The sequence below is a fragment of the Amborella trichopoda genome, chromosome 9 (genome assembly GCF_054954075.1).
Source record: "Amborella trichopoda isolate Santa Cruz 75 chromosome 9, AtrichopodaSantaCruz75HAP2 v2.0, whole genome shotgun sequence".
Taxonomy (NCBI): Eukaryota; Viridiplantae; Streptophyta; class Magnoliopsida; order Amborellales; family Amborellaceae; genus Amborella; species Amborella trichopoda.
The window spans coordinates 2196978-2212485 of record NC_142344.1 but is presented as its reverse complement, the minus strand read 5'-3'; the positions used below and the strand labels follow the sequence as shown (position 1 = coordinate 2212485).

The 15508-nt window shown below is 34.8% G+C and overlaps 2 protein-coding genes across 4 annotated transcripts; both read left to right on the top strand.

Annotated features, from left to right (window-relative positions):
* The first annotated feature begins 921 nt into the window (after positions 1-921).
* On the top strand, positions 922-5089 carry LOC18437629 (small ribosomal subunit protein mL103 (rPPR7)). 3 transcript variants are annotated; one of them, XM_088847013.1, is made up of 2 exons: positions 922-2461; positions 4770-5089. In XM_088847013.1, the coding sequence occupies exon 1, from the start codon at positions 1219-1221 to the stop codon at positions 2410-2412; it is 1194 nt and encodes a 397-aa protein (XP_088703139.1). In that variant the 5' UTR covers positions 922-1218; the 3' UTR covers positions 2413-2461; positions 4770-5089. The 3 variants fall into 3 exon arrangements, with proteins under 3 accessions (XP_088703139.1, XP_088703138.1, XP_006847895.1); XM_088847012.1 differs by having other exon boundaries at positions 4740-5089; XM_006847832.4 differs by having other exon boundaries at positions 4697-5089.
* A 4096-nt stretch (positions 5090-9185) lies between these two features.
* LOC18437628 (pentatricopeptide repeat-containing protein At2g18520, mitochondrial) lies at positions 9186-14058 on the top strand. The gene is made up of 2 exons (XM_006847831.4): positions 9186-10647; positions 13677-14058. Exon 1 carries the CDS (start codon positions 9424-9426, stop codon positions 10636-10638), a length of 1215 nt encoding a protein of 404 aa, XP_006847894.1. The 5' UTR covers positions 9186-9423; the 3' UTR covers positions 10639-10647; positions 13677-14058.
* The last annotated feature ends 1450 nt before the right edge of the window (positions 14059-15508 follow it).

Below are 15508 nucleotides of genomic sequence, written 5' to 3'. Positions count from 1 at the left end.
GGGTCGTTGTTTGGACTATAGCCCATATTTATCGCGAGGCCAATATGGTGACCGATATTCTTGTAAAGAAAGCCACAACTTTATCAGATGCTACTGTTTGGCGATCTAGACCATCAGATTTTTTCTCTATTATGCTACTTTATGATATGGTACAATTGCCATATTCTAAGGTTGTAAACTTGTAACAAGTACTTTTTTTTCATTGTTAATAAAAAAATAGGTAGGGACTTTCTCCCCCATTGACTTACCCAAATAAATTAATATTGAATTTAACAACCCCATATTTTCTTAAGGGTCTTACACCACGATTGAAGCCTAATATATGCCAAAACACAAAACGTGGGGAAGATTTTTTTATCATGTGGATGGTGGAAAGGTACACAATCACTTTTACAACGGTTCAAATTGAACAATGGAAAGGTGTACAAGTATCTTTAGAATAGTTCAGATCGAGAATAGCCTGGACCTTGGCAGTAGTATTATCAAGCTCCATGATATGGTATATGTTTTTGTTATTATCAAATGATAGGGTCCAAATCTCCACTGACTTACTATTTTTTTTATTTGTTTTTTTTAAAAAAGAACAAGTCACTAAAAAGGGGTATTTGGAAATTAAAAAACAAAAAAACCTTAAATTTAAAAAGACGAACACCTTACATATGCTAATTGTGAAAGAGTCAGGTGAAAATTTCCAATAAAATATGTGACGATACTTTTTTGTCAACAAAATTAGTGAAAATCTTCCCTAAAAATCAAGCTCCTACTTCTAGACAAGACATTATGAAGTGTTCAGTAGGTTAAAAGTTAATCATCCTGCATATTCCACACCGGTCCTCAAAAGAAATCAGGGACCATTTGGTAATTATTCCCACAGCATCAAACCCTAACTTCATTTCCAAAGAAGAGCAAAGAAAGGGTGAGAGAAAAACCCTAGTCCTTGAGCTGCAATTCTAGCAAAGTGAAGCTCTATTTTCAAAACCCCTTGCCTCTTCTTCACATGATAAAACCCTGAGTCTCATAAACCCTAATCTCAATCTCGTCTTTCTCTCAGAAAAAATGGAAATAATGACCTTGAAAATCTAAGATCCACTCATTGTCTCCAATCTCTCAAGTCAAATCCTAACCCTAATCGTCCATTTCCAGGCCAGAAAAGAGGAACGGGGAACCTAAAACCCTAGCTCAGATCTCCATTTTCAATCAACAGAAAGAAACCCTAAAATGTCTGCTATTCATCTTCGTCGCCAAGCTTTGATCCATGTTCGTTGCCTCTGCAGCTCTGCAACTTCTTCTGAGAAACCCAAAGCCCTAACTTTCAACTATGCAAGGTCGAGGATTTCCCGAACGCAAGACCTTGATGAGGTAATAGATATTTTCAATTCAGTTCGTGAGCTCCCAAATGTTGCAGGTTCTCGTTTTGTGCAAGATATTGTGGTTCACCGCCTTATCAGTGCTGAGCGTTTCTCTGATATAGAAACCCTACTCGAGAACCAGAAGATGCATCCTAATATCAAGCTCGAATCCTTCACAACTAGTTTGATTATCTGTTATGGTAAGGCTAAAATGGTTGATCGAGCCATTAAAACGTATCAACAGATGGACGACCATGGAACTCCTCGCACAGTGACTTCTTTTAATGCCCTGTTAACCGCTTGCAGAGAAGCCGGAGAATTCAATAAGGTAACAGAACTCTTTGCTGAAATCCCGGCGAAATTTGGCTTGACCCCCACTCAAGTTAGCTATGGGATCTTAATCAAGTCAATTTGTGAGATGGGTTCTCCCGATAAAGCTTACGAGATACTCAAGGACATGAAGGAAAAGGATGTGAAGATCAACACTGTCATATACACCACTCTTATTGATGCTTTCTATAAGAACCAAAAACCCGAGGAAGCTAGGAAAGTTTGGGAAGAAATGGTGAAAATGGGTTGTTCACCTGACCGTCCTGCTTATAATTCCAGGCTTCTTTATGTGGCCAATCATGGCAATCTTGAAGAAGCTCTGAAGATTATCGAAGAAATGGAGGCATCAGAGCTCAAACCTGATGCCCCCACTTACACTTTCCTCTTGTCTTGTTACTGCAAAAATGGTAAAGGGGAAGAGGCAAAGAAGGTTTATGAAACAATGGTTGCTAAGGCTTGTTACCCAACTGTCCAGACATATAGGATTTATGTGAACCATTTGTGTGAAAACGCCAAGTATGATCTGGGTCTTGAAATTTTCATGGAGAGTGTTAAGAGGAATAGGGTTCCTCCTTTTAAGACTGCAACACTTTTACTTGAGGGGCTTGCAAAGAATGGTAAAGTGGATGAAGCAAAGGAGCTTATCAAGACGGTGAAGAATCGGTATGCGCCCAATATGTCCACCTCATGGGTGAAGCTTGAGGCAGAGCTCGGATTGAGCAAGAGCGATTGATCATTAGTTGAGGAATCTATGAAGGATGTGTTTATTGACAATCATGAAGGTAAATTTGCTTTAAGTTTGGAACTGGTGGGACAGTTTTAAAGTCATGGGGTTCATTACAGTTTCCATAATTCATAGCTATATGCAGTTGAATTATTGTCCTCTTATTTTAAATTCATGAAATTTCAAATTTCAGAGTTTTTGTTACAGTCTCTGTTATTCATAATATTTATATGCAGTTGAGTTCTTGTCCTCTTACTTCAAAGGCGTGAAATTTCAAATTTTGAAGTTTTTTTGTTCATACATTTTGTAAGAGTTCGGTCGAAGTTTGGTACTTATATCTGGAAACCTTGGACCAATTGCTTTATAGATCATATTATCATTCCATTGATACGATGGTCATACTTTTTCTTGGTACACCTGCATCATGAGATTTTTTTTTTGGTCATATTTTTTCCAGAAGTCTAGTCTTTGTCCTAGATACTAATCATGATTCTCATTAAAATTTGTAGTATTCTTGCAAGAGGAAGGGTTTCTTTGAAAATTAAAGAGGCAGTTAAATCTTCTGCATAGAGCAAACATGAATCACCTTAAATTTTTTTTTTTAAGATTTCCTTGAAAATATTTTTCTTGGCAATGAAAACAAAGGGCCGGCATATTCCCGTCATCAATGTTCCATTGCCAACTGAAAGCCTCCCCGAAGGCAAAGCAATGATATGGTGATAGAGGGTCACCTACCTAAAAGGGCCGGAAGTATCTGAAAGCAGTTGATGCATATTGTCATATACAGTTTCTGCAGTTTTTATATCACTGTCTCATACATCAATCTCCTAATTGTGAAGCTAATCAATTTGTCTTAGAAATGGTTAATGGTTATTTCATTCCAAGAAGGAAAAAAGTGATATGATGGTTAGTCTTCTCTGTGAAACCTTGATCCTCTGGCTTGTGGCCAAGAAAGGGGAAGTCGTTAAAGGCCTTTGTCAAAAAAAGGAGAATCCTTTTAACAGTTGGAAGGAGTACTTAGGGAAGGGATTTCTTATTGGTTTACTTACACACAGTTAAGGGAAGGGCTAGACGTCATTTCCCAAAAAGAAAAAGAGTTAAAAGGTTAGATCAGCATATACAGCTGTTTTGGAAGAAGAATTCCTTGTAGAATAAATTTACAGATTGGGTCAGGATCTGTTTTAACCAGTGTTGCCCGGTTCGATTTGGAAATCGCAAAAAGTGGATCGTATCGGCTAAAAAATCGGAAATCGTCCGGTTCTAGAGAGAACCGGACGATTATGTACAGGGATTCGCCGATTCCGTACAGTGAATCGGCGAGTCTCGTACGGATTTTTTTTTTTTTTTTTTTTTTTTTTTTTTTTTTTTTTTTTTTTTTTTTTTTTTTTGTAATCCATGATAGATTTTTTTTGTAATACTTGATCGATTTTTTTGTAATCCATGATCGAATTGTTTTTGTTTTTTTGTAATCCATGATCGAATTTTTTGTTTTTTTGTAACCCATGATAGAATTTTTGTACTCCATGATCGAATTTTTTGTTTTTTTGTAACCCATGATAGAATTTTTGTAATCCATGATCGAATTTTTTGTAATCCATGATCGAAATGTTTGGTTTTTTTTTCTTGTAATCCATGATCGAATTTTTTGTTTTTTTGTTTTTTTTTGTAACCCATGATAGAATTTTTTGTAATCCATGATCGAATGTTTTGTAATACATGATCGAAATGTTTGTTTTTTTTTTGTAATCCATGATCGAAATGTTTGTTTTTTTTTTTGTAATCCATGATTGAATTTTTTGTTTTTTGCTTTTTTTGTAACCCATGATAGAGTTTTTTGTAATCCATGATTGAATTTTTTGTAATCCATTATCGAATTGTTTTTTTCTTTTTTTGTAATCCACGATTGAATTTTTTGTTTTTTTTTGTTAGTTTTTTTTGTAATCCATGATCGAATTTTATGTAATCCATGATCGAATTTTATGTAATCCATGATCGAATTTATGTAATCCATGATCGAATTTTATGTAATCCATGATCGAATTTTTTGTAATCCATGATTGAATTTTTTGAAAATTTGTGATTTTTTTTTTTTAATCCATGATCGAATTTTTTTTTGTAATCCATGATAGAATTTTTGGAAAATTTGTGATTTTTTTTTTTTAATCCATGATCAAATTTTTTTTTGTAATCCATGATAGAATTTTTTTTGAAAATTTGTGATTTTTTTTTTTAATCCATGATTGATTTTTTTGAAAATTTGTTATTTTTTTTTTTTAATCCATATTATTCAAAGAGAAAATGAGAGAGATGATGATTCTGAGGCCACCCTATCCCAGCCATATTATTCACATATCGAGTCCCAACAGCAACAGTGTAGGGATGAGCACGACAGTGCAGGTGAGCATGAAGGATGGACAATTTTCGGGGATTTTAGATTGGGAACACAACAAAACACTAACACTCAGAGATTTGAGAATAGTCAGACGCCTGCTAATATCGATGATTCGTTTTTAGATCGAATTAATGAATTGTTAAACGAATTCAATCACTGGCACCAGCGTGACCAAGAAGAACAATAACGTCGTCTATCATTTTATTTTTAGATCATATGTTATTAATTTTATGCTTTATTGTAGTCCATGTATGTTGATATATTTATTCCATGATAATTATATGTTTATCCTTTTATGTGATGTAAATTAAATGCTGAATGGCGGTTCATGCAGGGAAAGAACATATCAATATTCGCATATTCATTCAAAAACATGAAAATTCTTAATGGAGTACCCTCATTTCTTATTGAATTCCTAAAAAACAATATTTATAATGAATTTTAATACTTTTTTCGGATTTTTTTTAAGCTTTATTCTGACCGATTCATCCGATTCCCGATCCGGATAGCCGATTCGTTGATCCGGATTAGTTTTTTGGAAGCTCGATCCGGGTCACCGATCCGTTTTTTAAACCATTGGTTTTAACTGATGAGCAATGTAGGTGGCTTGTTGCTGCACCGTTGTCTTCTTAAGCGAAGGGATAGTTCATCTATCATAGATCTAAAAAGGCAGTTGATCAGGGCTTTTTGGTTGCTAAGCAGTGGTGGTGGAGACCTCCATTGTAGTGCAGTAGTGTGGTAGGCTTCCACTGTATTGGAAATTTTTAATGCTACACTAGTGTTTATGGATTAGGGGTGTTAATCCAACCGGGCCAACCCTGTGACTCGTCCAGGTTGGCCCCAATCCAAATGGCCTGGGTGTATGTTTGGCTTGACCCGATTCAGACCCCATCTGGTTACATAAATATGTAGGGTGGATCAAGCAACTCCACCCTGCCCCCAATCCAAATGGCCTGGGTCTGTGTTTGGCTTGACCCGATTCAGACCCCATCTGGTTACATAAATATGTAAGGTGGATCAAGCAAGTCCACCCCACATTAGACCTCCCCATCACTCGTTTTTCCATATAATTTTCTTAAAAGAATATCTCCTTATTAAGAGATTGATTACATGTTCTATTCTTGATCTCTATATCTAAGCAAATGCAATAAATTTATCTCTATCCCAAACTCGTAGGTGGTTGCTCGATTCATTAGGTCAGAAGTGTTAGGAGAGTAGGACTTTCATCTCATGTGTTTCCTAGTACTTCATATATCTTGATTTACTTTGACAGTAGTTATTTTCCAAATAAGGAATATATATTCATAATTTAAAATTTTGTGACATTTTTCGTATGTTAAATGAGTAGGACGCTTTCTAATCGTCTTTGAAAATCCCAATTCTTTTTGTGTCATAAATTCATTATAAATAAAATGGAAAAAGTCCATCTCTAAGAATTCTTGTTATGCTACACTCTATTTCAATGTCTGGGGGTCGTTGAAGCAACCAGAAATTTGGTTGCCGCACGTGAAATTTCTGAAAAACCGTAGAGCATTTCCTAGTCTGGCGACTGGAAATGCGATAGAGAAAGGAAGTTCACATTTCTATCCATGGCTCCACATGGAAGAGTAAAATGGGAAATTCGGATTCTTTTTGGACTCTTTTGTCATTTTAAAATATATATAAAAATTCAAATATTTTTATTTTCTTTCTTAAATTGGATCAAGAAGAAATGGAATAAAATATTCCTCAAAGTTATAGGAGCAAATTGGTTATTATATTTTTACATAATAAATTTGTTATATTTTTTTATAAGTGTGAGTTTGTAGATGTGTTCGTTAAAATTTCAGATCCATCCAATATACATAAAGAAATTAAAATTGAAATTCTCATACTACTCTGGACCGTTCATCAAGATCTGATGGTTGAAATCAAAAATATTATAGGTGATCTATCATGTGGAGTTTTAGGGGTATTTCAATCATTTTATTTTATTAAAAAATATGTCTTTTTTATAACTAAAGGGCTGTCACTTGGTGTGATGGTAAAAAGCTCGGGTAACTGCTGGTTTGGGTTTGAGTCCTGGGAGCGGCCACTTTGTGCATGAAAAGCCAGTACGTGCTCACTCCTCCCCAGATTGGGTCACGGCCTTCACCCCAAATTTTTGCTCAAAGCATAGAATAAAATGAAATTGCGATTCTCGCATATGCTTTCAACTGTTCGTGAGGGTATTCGTATTTCAATTCTTATATTTTCCTAAATTATTTATTGCGTGGATTACATTAGCCCAAAATTTTAGCTCAATTTTGATACATGCTCCCAACTGATTCAATTTTTATTTTATTTTATGTGATACACATCTATGTTGCGACACCAATCTTGGATACGCTACGATTTCCAAATCTCATTCATTTAACAAATATTTCCATCTCATTAACGGGAACTTAAATGAATGGTTGAATGTGGCATGTTTTTAGATCTAATTTTTTAAATTTCAACTTAAACCTCATATAGTTTTTGAAAATCCCTATAATTCCATAGTTAATCAAACACATTATTTAATCTGTTGACACCCGTTGCTCTTGTCCTCTAATACAAAACCCCTTAATTAAATAGTTTTAAAAGATGACCATGACATTTGGGCGTGTATACTATGCTCTTCAGACGGCATACTGTAGGCCTACTCCCTGGGTGAATGAGTACCTGGGATATTTTTGTTTCGATCTAAAATTCAGGGATCGACTTATAAATCATGAAATGGTTATTCTTCAGAGCAATAAATGGTGGCTTTTTAATTCTTCAGCACTTAGATCTCACCCTCAAAAAAATTGAACAGTCTGTATTCAATATTGAGATGGCACTGTGCAATTTGAAAACTTGCATTTTACATTTTTGAGGTTGGTACCCAGGTTGAAGATGTCTTAAATTTGGGGTCATAAAAATATGGGAATGTGTACTATAAGACCTTCAGTATTGGTACAAGGAGGCCACAATTAGTTGTTGACGTTGAATATGATATTGAAGTGTATCAAAGTATTGAAAAAATTTTATTTTGGACTTTGTATCAAATCAATGATATATCGACAATCAATCAATTTCACATCTAACAACTGATTTTACATCTAATGGTAAATAATGATTGGAACCTCCTTGTATCACAAATAATAATTTTATTATATATTTTAAAAAATTTAGATTGAGAAGTTATCAAAGGGCATAAAAGGGCAAAAACATTGATAGAGTTAACGGAGAACTGGGTTCTGTTTGGGGTGAATCTATACTTTCCTGTCATATACATCTTATATACTTTCTTTATCTCCCAACCATCACAATGTCATGACTATACACTATTTTATTTTAAAGTTTTGTCTATAAAACATTTTGCAACCAAATTTGGGGTGGTCATCCTCTCTTAAACTCGTACATGAAACAATATATAAACAAAAAATCTTAAAGAAATAAAACAGCCAAAATAAATTCAAAAGTTTTAAAGGTATTTTGATTATCTTAGTTTTAAAATATTTTTTTAATATTTTCTTCATGTCCACTCCATTGAGAATATGACATTAACCAAATTTCATATCCTTATTATTTATGGAAATAAATTAAAAATAAAATACTTTGAGCTGTCAGATCTAGATCAAACAGTCAATGATTCACTTGTAACATTTTGAGATAAGCAACATCAACCATTCATTTAAATTGGATGGATGGATAGGAGGGGAGGTATATAAAATATATATGGTGGGATTATAGGCTAGTGGTTATGGACATATCAAGATACAAAAAAAAAAAAAAGGGTGAAATTATGAGGTGTCCAGAAACCAGGTGACGGGATTTAAAAAATGAGGAATGAAACATTGAATATGATGTCGTTACGTTAAATGAGATGGTTGACTGTATAAAAAAAATGGCAAAAAGAAGTTTTAAGAGGATTTAGAGTGAAAATAAATTTCGATAAATAAATTTGGTGGTGGAGTGAATTGCGTTAATGGGTCAGGTTCTAAAATTATGATATCTAGGCGCTCAGGCATTGGGAAATAGGACTCCCCAGCAGGGTCTGAATTGCAAAACCGATTTTTATAAATGCATCATAAAAATTTTGGGCCTACCAAGCTGGGCTTAGCCTAGTCCTCAGGCGAGCGGCTTAGCTGGCCACACTCTCGTAAAACCGCTTGAAATCGATGACATAAAAAGGATTGTATATGATGGAACCATTTATTTGACAAAATTTATTTTAAAGTTTGAGTTTGGTCGAGATAATTTCAACCGCACAATTTCATATCTAAGAGTCAAGATTAATGTGAACATCTTGTGTCAAAAGTAAAAAGGGTCGCATCCTGTACTTTCCCAGCGTAAAATGCTCATATCGTATGGTGTAGATCGCTGAACGAACTTCGGTTTCATTTGCGAAAGCCAAGGAAGGGAAACTCCCTAAAACCCTAAACCCTAATTGCTTTTTTTCGAAATTTGCAGTCCAAAGATCAAACGTCTCTTCCTTCCAAACCCTACCGCTAACCCTAATTTCTTGATCAATGTTTCCAGTTCGTAGAACCAAATCCTAAATATCGACAAAAGCATGCTTTTCTCAATCCTTGCAACGCACCCTAACCCTAGTCTCCTCCTTCAGAGACCTTTATAACCCTAAAATGTCTTCTCTTTGTCTCAGGCGTCGAGCTCTTCTTCAAGCTCAGAGTTTTTGCACCTCTGCGATCGGTGAAACCCTAACCTTCAGTGCAGCGAGAAGAAAGCTGCGATGTACTAGCGAGCCCAGCGAAGTTATCAACATTTTCAACGCAGTTCAAAAACTCAATGGAATTGCGGGGGCTCGATCTGTTCGTGACCTGGCAGTGAGGAGACTTGTAAAAGCCCAGCGTTTCTCTGATATTGAAACCCTACTCGAGAACCAGAAGAAGCACCCAAATGCAAAGGTAGAGAAGTTCTTATCTGATGTGATTCTTGCATATGGTCGGGCTAAAATGCCAGATCAGGCCATTAAGACCTTTTATCAGATGGATGAACTTGGCTGTCCTCGCACTGTAGGTTCATTCAATGCGCTTTTAACTGCCTTGAAGGACGCTGAGAAATTTGATAGGATAATTGAGCTTTTCGATGAAATCCCCTCTAAATTTGGCATAACATCGAGTAGTGTCAGCTATTCGATCGTCCTCAAGTCTCTGTGTGATTCAGGTTCACCTGATAAGGCTTATGAGAAGCTCAAGGAAATGAAGGAAAAAGGAATTAAAGTGACTAACATTTCTTACACTACTTTAATTGATGGGTTTTACAAGAAGAAGAAACCAGAAGAAGCTGAGAAAATTTGGGATGAAATGGTGAAGAATGGGTGTTCTCTTGATACCCCAGCTTATAATGCTAAGCTTATTTATATAGCAAATCATGGAAAACCTGAAGAAGCTCTGAAATTGCTTGAAGAAATGGGGGCCTCGAATGTTAAACCCGATGCATTATCATATAATTTCCTCTTGATGTGTTACTTGAAGAATGGTAAAAAGGAGGAAGCCAAGAAGGTCTATGAAGAAATGGGGAGAAAGGGTTGCTACCCTGATCAGGTGACATACAGGATTTTTATGAGATATTTGGTTCAAAAAAATGATTATGATTTGGGTCTTGAAGTTTGCAAGAAATGTGTTAGGAGGAGAAAGGTCCCGAATTTTCAAATTGTGAGCAATTTGATTACGGGACTTGTGAAAAATTTGAAGGAGGAAGAGGCGAAGCAGCTGATCAAGATGATTAACGATATTTTTCCACCAAATGTATTTCCATCAAATGTGTTGCCTGATTGGAGGAAACTCGAGGCCCAATTTGGCTTGAACAAGAAGGAAGGATCATCATCCGATGAGTAAAAGTGATAGGTTAGTGGTTTCAATTAATGGAGGTGCCTTTATTTCACTTCTGGCAGATGAAAGTTTTTACATGGACTTTACCGTGTGGGCCTTTGATAATCTGATGTCCATCAATTTGATTTTGAAATGCTGGTCGGTACTTGTTGTACTCCTGAAAGAAATACAATTTTGAACTCCAATGCAATTTTTAACTTGTATTTCGTTTTTTTTTTATCTGTCCGATTCTGTTTCTTTCCAGAAAGGAATAACATCTCTTTAAATTATGGTCTCACTGTAAACTTTATGTAGAATATAGGGGTGCATTTGTTGCAAGCATTATTTGATATATCGCTAGTGAGTGGTTCTGTGCTTTTCCTGCTTCAAAGAAACATTTCACGTTTACGGTTTAAGTGCCTCTGGAAATGGATGTGTTTGTATTCTAAGATAGTTTTAAGCAAAATAAGAAAATGCTGATGGTTTTTGAAGAATTACAATGATTTATAGATGCAATTCAAGAATTATTTACTTTTTAAAAATAATAGAAGTTATTTTATTTAGAAATATGTGACCTGTGTCACTTCACAAATGACAGACATGATAAGAACATCTGAGGAAAAAGTAATCCAGTCTTTATTATTTTACAATTTTAACCATGACTACTACTAATTTGTTGAGGGCATTTGGTTTTTATAAATTCATAACTACTAATTTGTTTAGGGCATTTGGCCCTTATGACTTCCATATTAATAGCTGGATAACTATAGTTGAGAAGTTTCTGGATGAACTTTCACTTTTCTTTCTTTTTTTTTTTTGTGAAAGAGGCTGACATTATGGAAAAAAAAAATAAACAAGTGAAAGTTCATCGATAAACTTCTCAACACGAACTGTAAGTTACAAAAAGTGGAAGTTTATCAATTCTTATCAACTGTACATCTGGACAGTTGATTAGAATTGATGAACTTTCACTTGCTGAACTTATAGTTAAGAGTTAAAAGATTTGATTCCCTTTGGCTGAAGAAAATCACTCTCACAAATGGAGACTGACCTTGTCTTTAAGCCTTTTTGGCTAAAAAGCTTGAATAGGCGGATCCTTTGATGTCAACTGTGTTGATATATGGTCCTTCAATTTTTCTGTCATTTTGGCCAAACTTTCTAGAGAGAAATGAGAGAAGGTTACATCGATAAACTTCTCAACACTAACTGTATGTTACAAAAAGTGGAAGTTTATCAATTCTAATCGACTGTACATCTGGACAGTTGGTTAGAATTGATGAACTTTCACTTGCTGTAACTTAGAGTTAAAACTCCCAATTTTTCTGTCATTTAATTTTTCCGTCATTTAATTTTTCTGTCATTTTGGCCAGACTTTCTATAGAGAAATGATATAAAGCTAATTCTACCATTTGATCGGTTTCGGGGTTCAACAAGACAAAACCGTGTTGTTATGCATGGAGAGAAGATTTTTATTTTGTCATGTTTTTAGTTTTCTGATAAAACTCCCAATTGTAAATAAATCAAATTTCTCCTAATTGTATATCATCATTATCATGAACTTATTATCATCCTTAGTTCGCGCCCTGGTGACTCTATACCAGTCATCACCCAACCATAAACCTTTGAAATGATCCCCGCCCCTGGAAACTTTGTAAACAATTTCATTTTCATTCCAGCTAAAAATCCAAAAAAAAAAACTGAAAAATTGGTTTGCGGAAGAGAGAAAGCTACCATCAAAGACACATATGTGCTCTGTTTTGAGTAGGACACTGGTAACTGCTCAATCTGGACTTGGGTGGCTCACAACTTAGGGTGAACCGCTGCAGTATCACCCTTATGATGGCAAGTTCCTTATCCCATCATCTATGAACAATGTCTGCCTTCTTATTATTTTTGAGAGAAGTGTCTTCCTTATTATTGGTAGTGATTCTTTATCAGCATTAAGTAATTTCTTTAAACTTGAGCTTGACATGACTCTTATGTTTGATATTATATTGGATTATAATAATCGGAGTTGTTATCTTTTCTATGTAATCCTTATGAATGCAAAGGCAAACTTGTTTGTGCTAGTTAAACATTTTAAACTCCTTGTTTGAAGAGCATGTATAATAACTTGATTGAAATGCACTTTTCGTTGTTCATTGCTTTGTAAGTCTTTAGCTGGTTTCCATTCAATCAACTATATTTTGAATTTTTAGTTATTTGAGAACTTTGGAAGGATGCACTAAAATGTAAAGGTTTTAAAATTAGCCATACCAAGAAAGAGTATATGAAATGTAAGTTTATAAAAATAGGAATAGAGATGAGGAAGTAGTTAACATTGATGGCCAAGAAATATAAAAACAACGCATTTTTTATATCTTAAGTCGATAATCCAAGAAAATGGAGAGATTGAGGAAGGTGCCGCCTATAGAATTAGAGCTTGGTCCGCAAAGTCGAGATGTACAATATGGGTTTTATGTGATCACCGCATACCAATAAAGTTTAAGGGGAAGTTCTATAAGACAACTATGAGATCAGTTTTGCTTGATAAGACATAAAGTTGGGCGGATCGGGTAGGTTTTTTTTTGGGGGGTTGCAGGGGTGGGATTTGTTTTCTTTATTTATTTGCTTTCACAATGGAATGGTTGATTATAGAAATATTCTTAACCTAGCATTTGGGTTATAAACTGTTGTAGCACCTCCCTGAGCATAGGATATCTGAAAGGATGGTTGGGATGCAGCACGTTGACATCTATTGTTGGTGCTAATATACTGTGTGCAGCCCTGCAGCTTACCCATACATTTTTGTTTAAGATTTTTTCAAAGGAAAAGTTTGGTGCGGTCCATATAGCCATCATAGCTATATGGTCAGCATTGGCTTTCCACCATCTACTTGGATGGTGATGGAGGGACAATGGGGACTATATGGTGGGGACTATATGGTTGTAATCGGCATCATATAATATTGGACTTATGCTATGTTTCCCCAAAGAAAATGCAAAAAAATATACTTATTGTAAGCATTGTAAGGCGTTAAAAGCTCCATATTTATAAATCTAGGTTGCTAACTCAGGCACTCGCAGGGGCGAAACTCCCTCGTCTGATCAACCTATGGTGATTCTGGGTTCGTGAACCTGGCCATGTGGGAACCCTTGGTGCGTGCTGACTCAAATGAATCCAATTGGCTCGGCACTTTTTCAATCACTGGCTGAATTAGCATTATATAAGTTGGACGCATACTGTGGATAATTTTGAGAAACCTTTTGGAGGTCTTCCATTTCCCATTACATTTTCATTCACAAACATGGAGACAATTTAAGAAAAATACAGGAGGTTTTTACATGTTTGTGTGGAAATCTTATTTTCCGTTTCGCATTACATTTTCATTGCAAAGTTGGGGAGAAATTTGTGAATGATATTGGAGGAATTTGCAATCATAGAAGGTACTCTAATGCTTCTCAGTCATCAATGCTTCTCTCTCTCTCTCTCTCTCTCTCTCTTTTCAAGTCCAAAATTTGCTAACCAATATTCAGGATAGGTATATTTAACCAACTTGATGTTCTCTCTTGCCTCTTCCACCTTTGAGTTCCTCAGTATGCCTTTAATTAAAAGGCCTAAAGCCTCGAATCAGGAGCGTTCTTCTTGCTAATACAGTCCTTAAGATAAATCTAGAAAATTTTGATATTTTGTCTTGGTTGAAAAGGTGAAAAGTAAAATTTGAACTATCAGTTTTAATTATGTAAATCTTAAAAGAAAAGGTTTATATACGGTTGCGATCTTATTTATAGAAATACGTTTGCATTAATCTGCACCATCTATTTTATGTGGTGCAATAGTTTTTTACTATCAATTTCGGTCTCATGATTAAATTGGGTTCAGTGTCCCCTAAAAAGGAAAATGTCTTCTAGGGTTGTTAGCTTTACCGATGCACCTCAAATCTCACTAAACCTTGAGAAACCCTTAAATCGATTAATTTGACAGTTGGATATAGACTTATAAATTTAAACCCAATTTCAAAGTTCAAAAGGAATTTTCGCAAATCTTTTGATACAACCAAGCTATTGTATTTCACATCGGATGGTTGTAAGTAATTGTGACCTCCCTACACTAAAAGTAAATAGTCTCATTGTATACAATCCCATATTATAATAGAAAATGTTTCTATACTTCCCCTACAACATAGAAGATATATGCTTTCCCTACCATCTAGCCATCCAATTTTGATCAAGAGAGCCATTTACCGCTTGATCTTAGATCTGACATCTCAAAGTATTTTATTTTTAGTTTTTTTTATACAAATTTTATGAATATAAAATTTGGTACGTGCCATCTTCTCATTAGGGCGCACCTATAAAAAATATTTTTCGATAAAATATAATGACCAAAATACCTCTTGAAACTTTTAGGGGTATTTTGGTTATTTTATTTTATTGGAAATATATTTTTTATATTTATCGCTAGTACGAGTTTAATAGAGGATTGGACGTCCGAAATTTGGTGTCAAAGTAGTTTAAAAATAAAAAATAAAAGTAAAATAATGTAGAGACATGACATTGTGATTGGGGCAATCTTAGCCTTCCATTCAGAATAGATGGTTGGATGAGGGAAAATATATAAGTTATGCTATCGGAGAAGCATAAAAAGCTTGCCCTATTATAATTATAGGAATTCTTTTTCTTCTTTATATTAGGCTCATGTCTCGATGCCTTTTTATCTTTTATTCTAATTTTTTCCTTACTTGGGATATTGAAAATTTAAATCACTAAGCTAATTGATGACAACGGATTCTCAATATCCATAGTCATCTCTGGATTTAAAATGAAGAATTGTCTATTAAAGAAAAAACACAAGTGACTTCAGATTTTAAAAATACGAAGTCAGCGAACTTTGGACTCTAAAAATTCAAAGTCACTTT

What these genes read in the sequence shown, in the direction of transcription:
- LOC18437629 (XM_088847013.1), top strand. Translation starts at nt 1,219, where the DNA reads ATGTCTGCTATTCATCTTCGTCGCCAAGCTTTGATCCATGTTCGTTGC.
- LOC18437628 (XM_006847831.4), top strand. Translation starts at nt 9,424, where the DNA reads ATGTCTTCTCTTTGTCTCAGGCGTCGAGCTCTTCTTCAAGCTCAGAGT.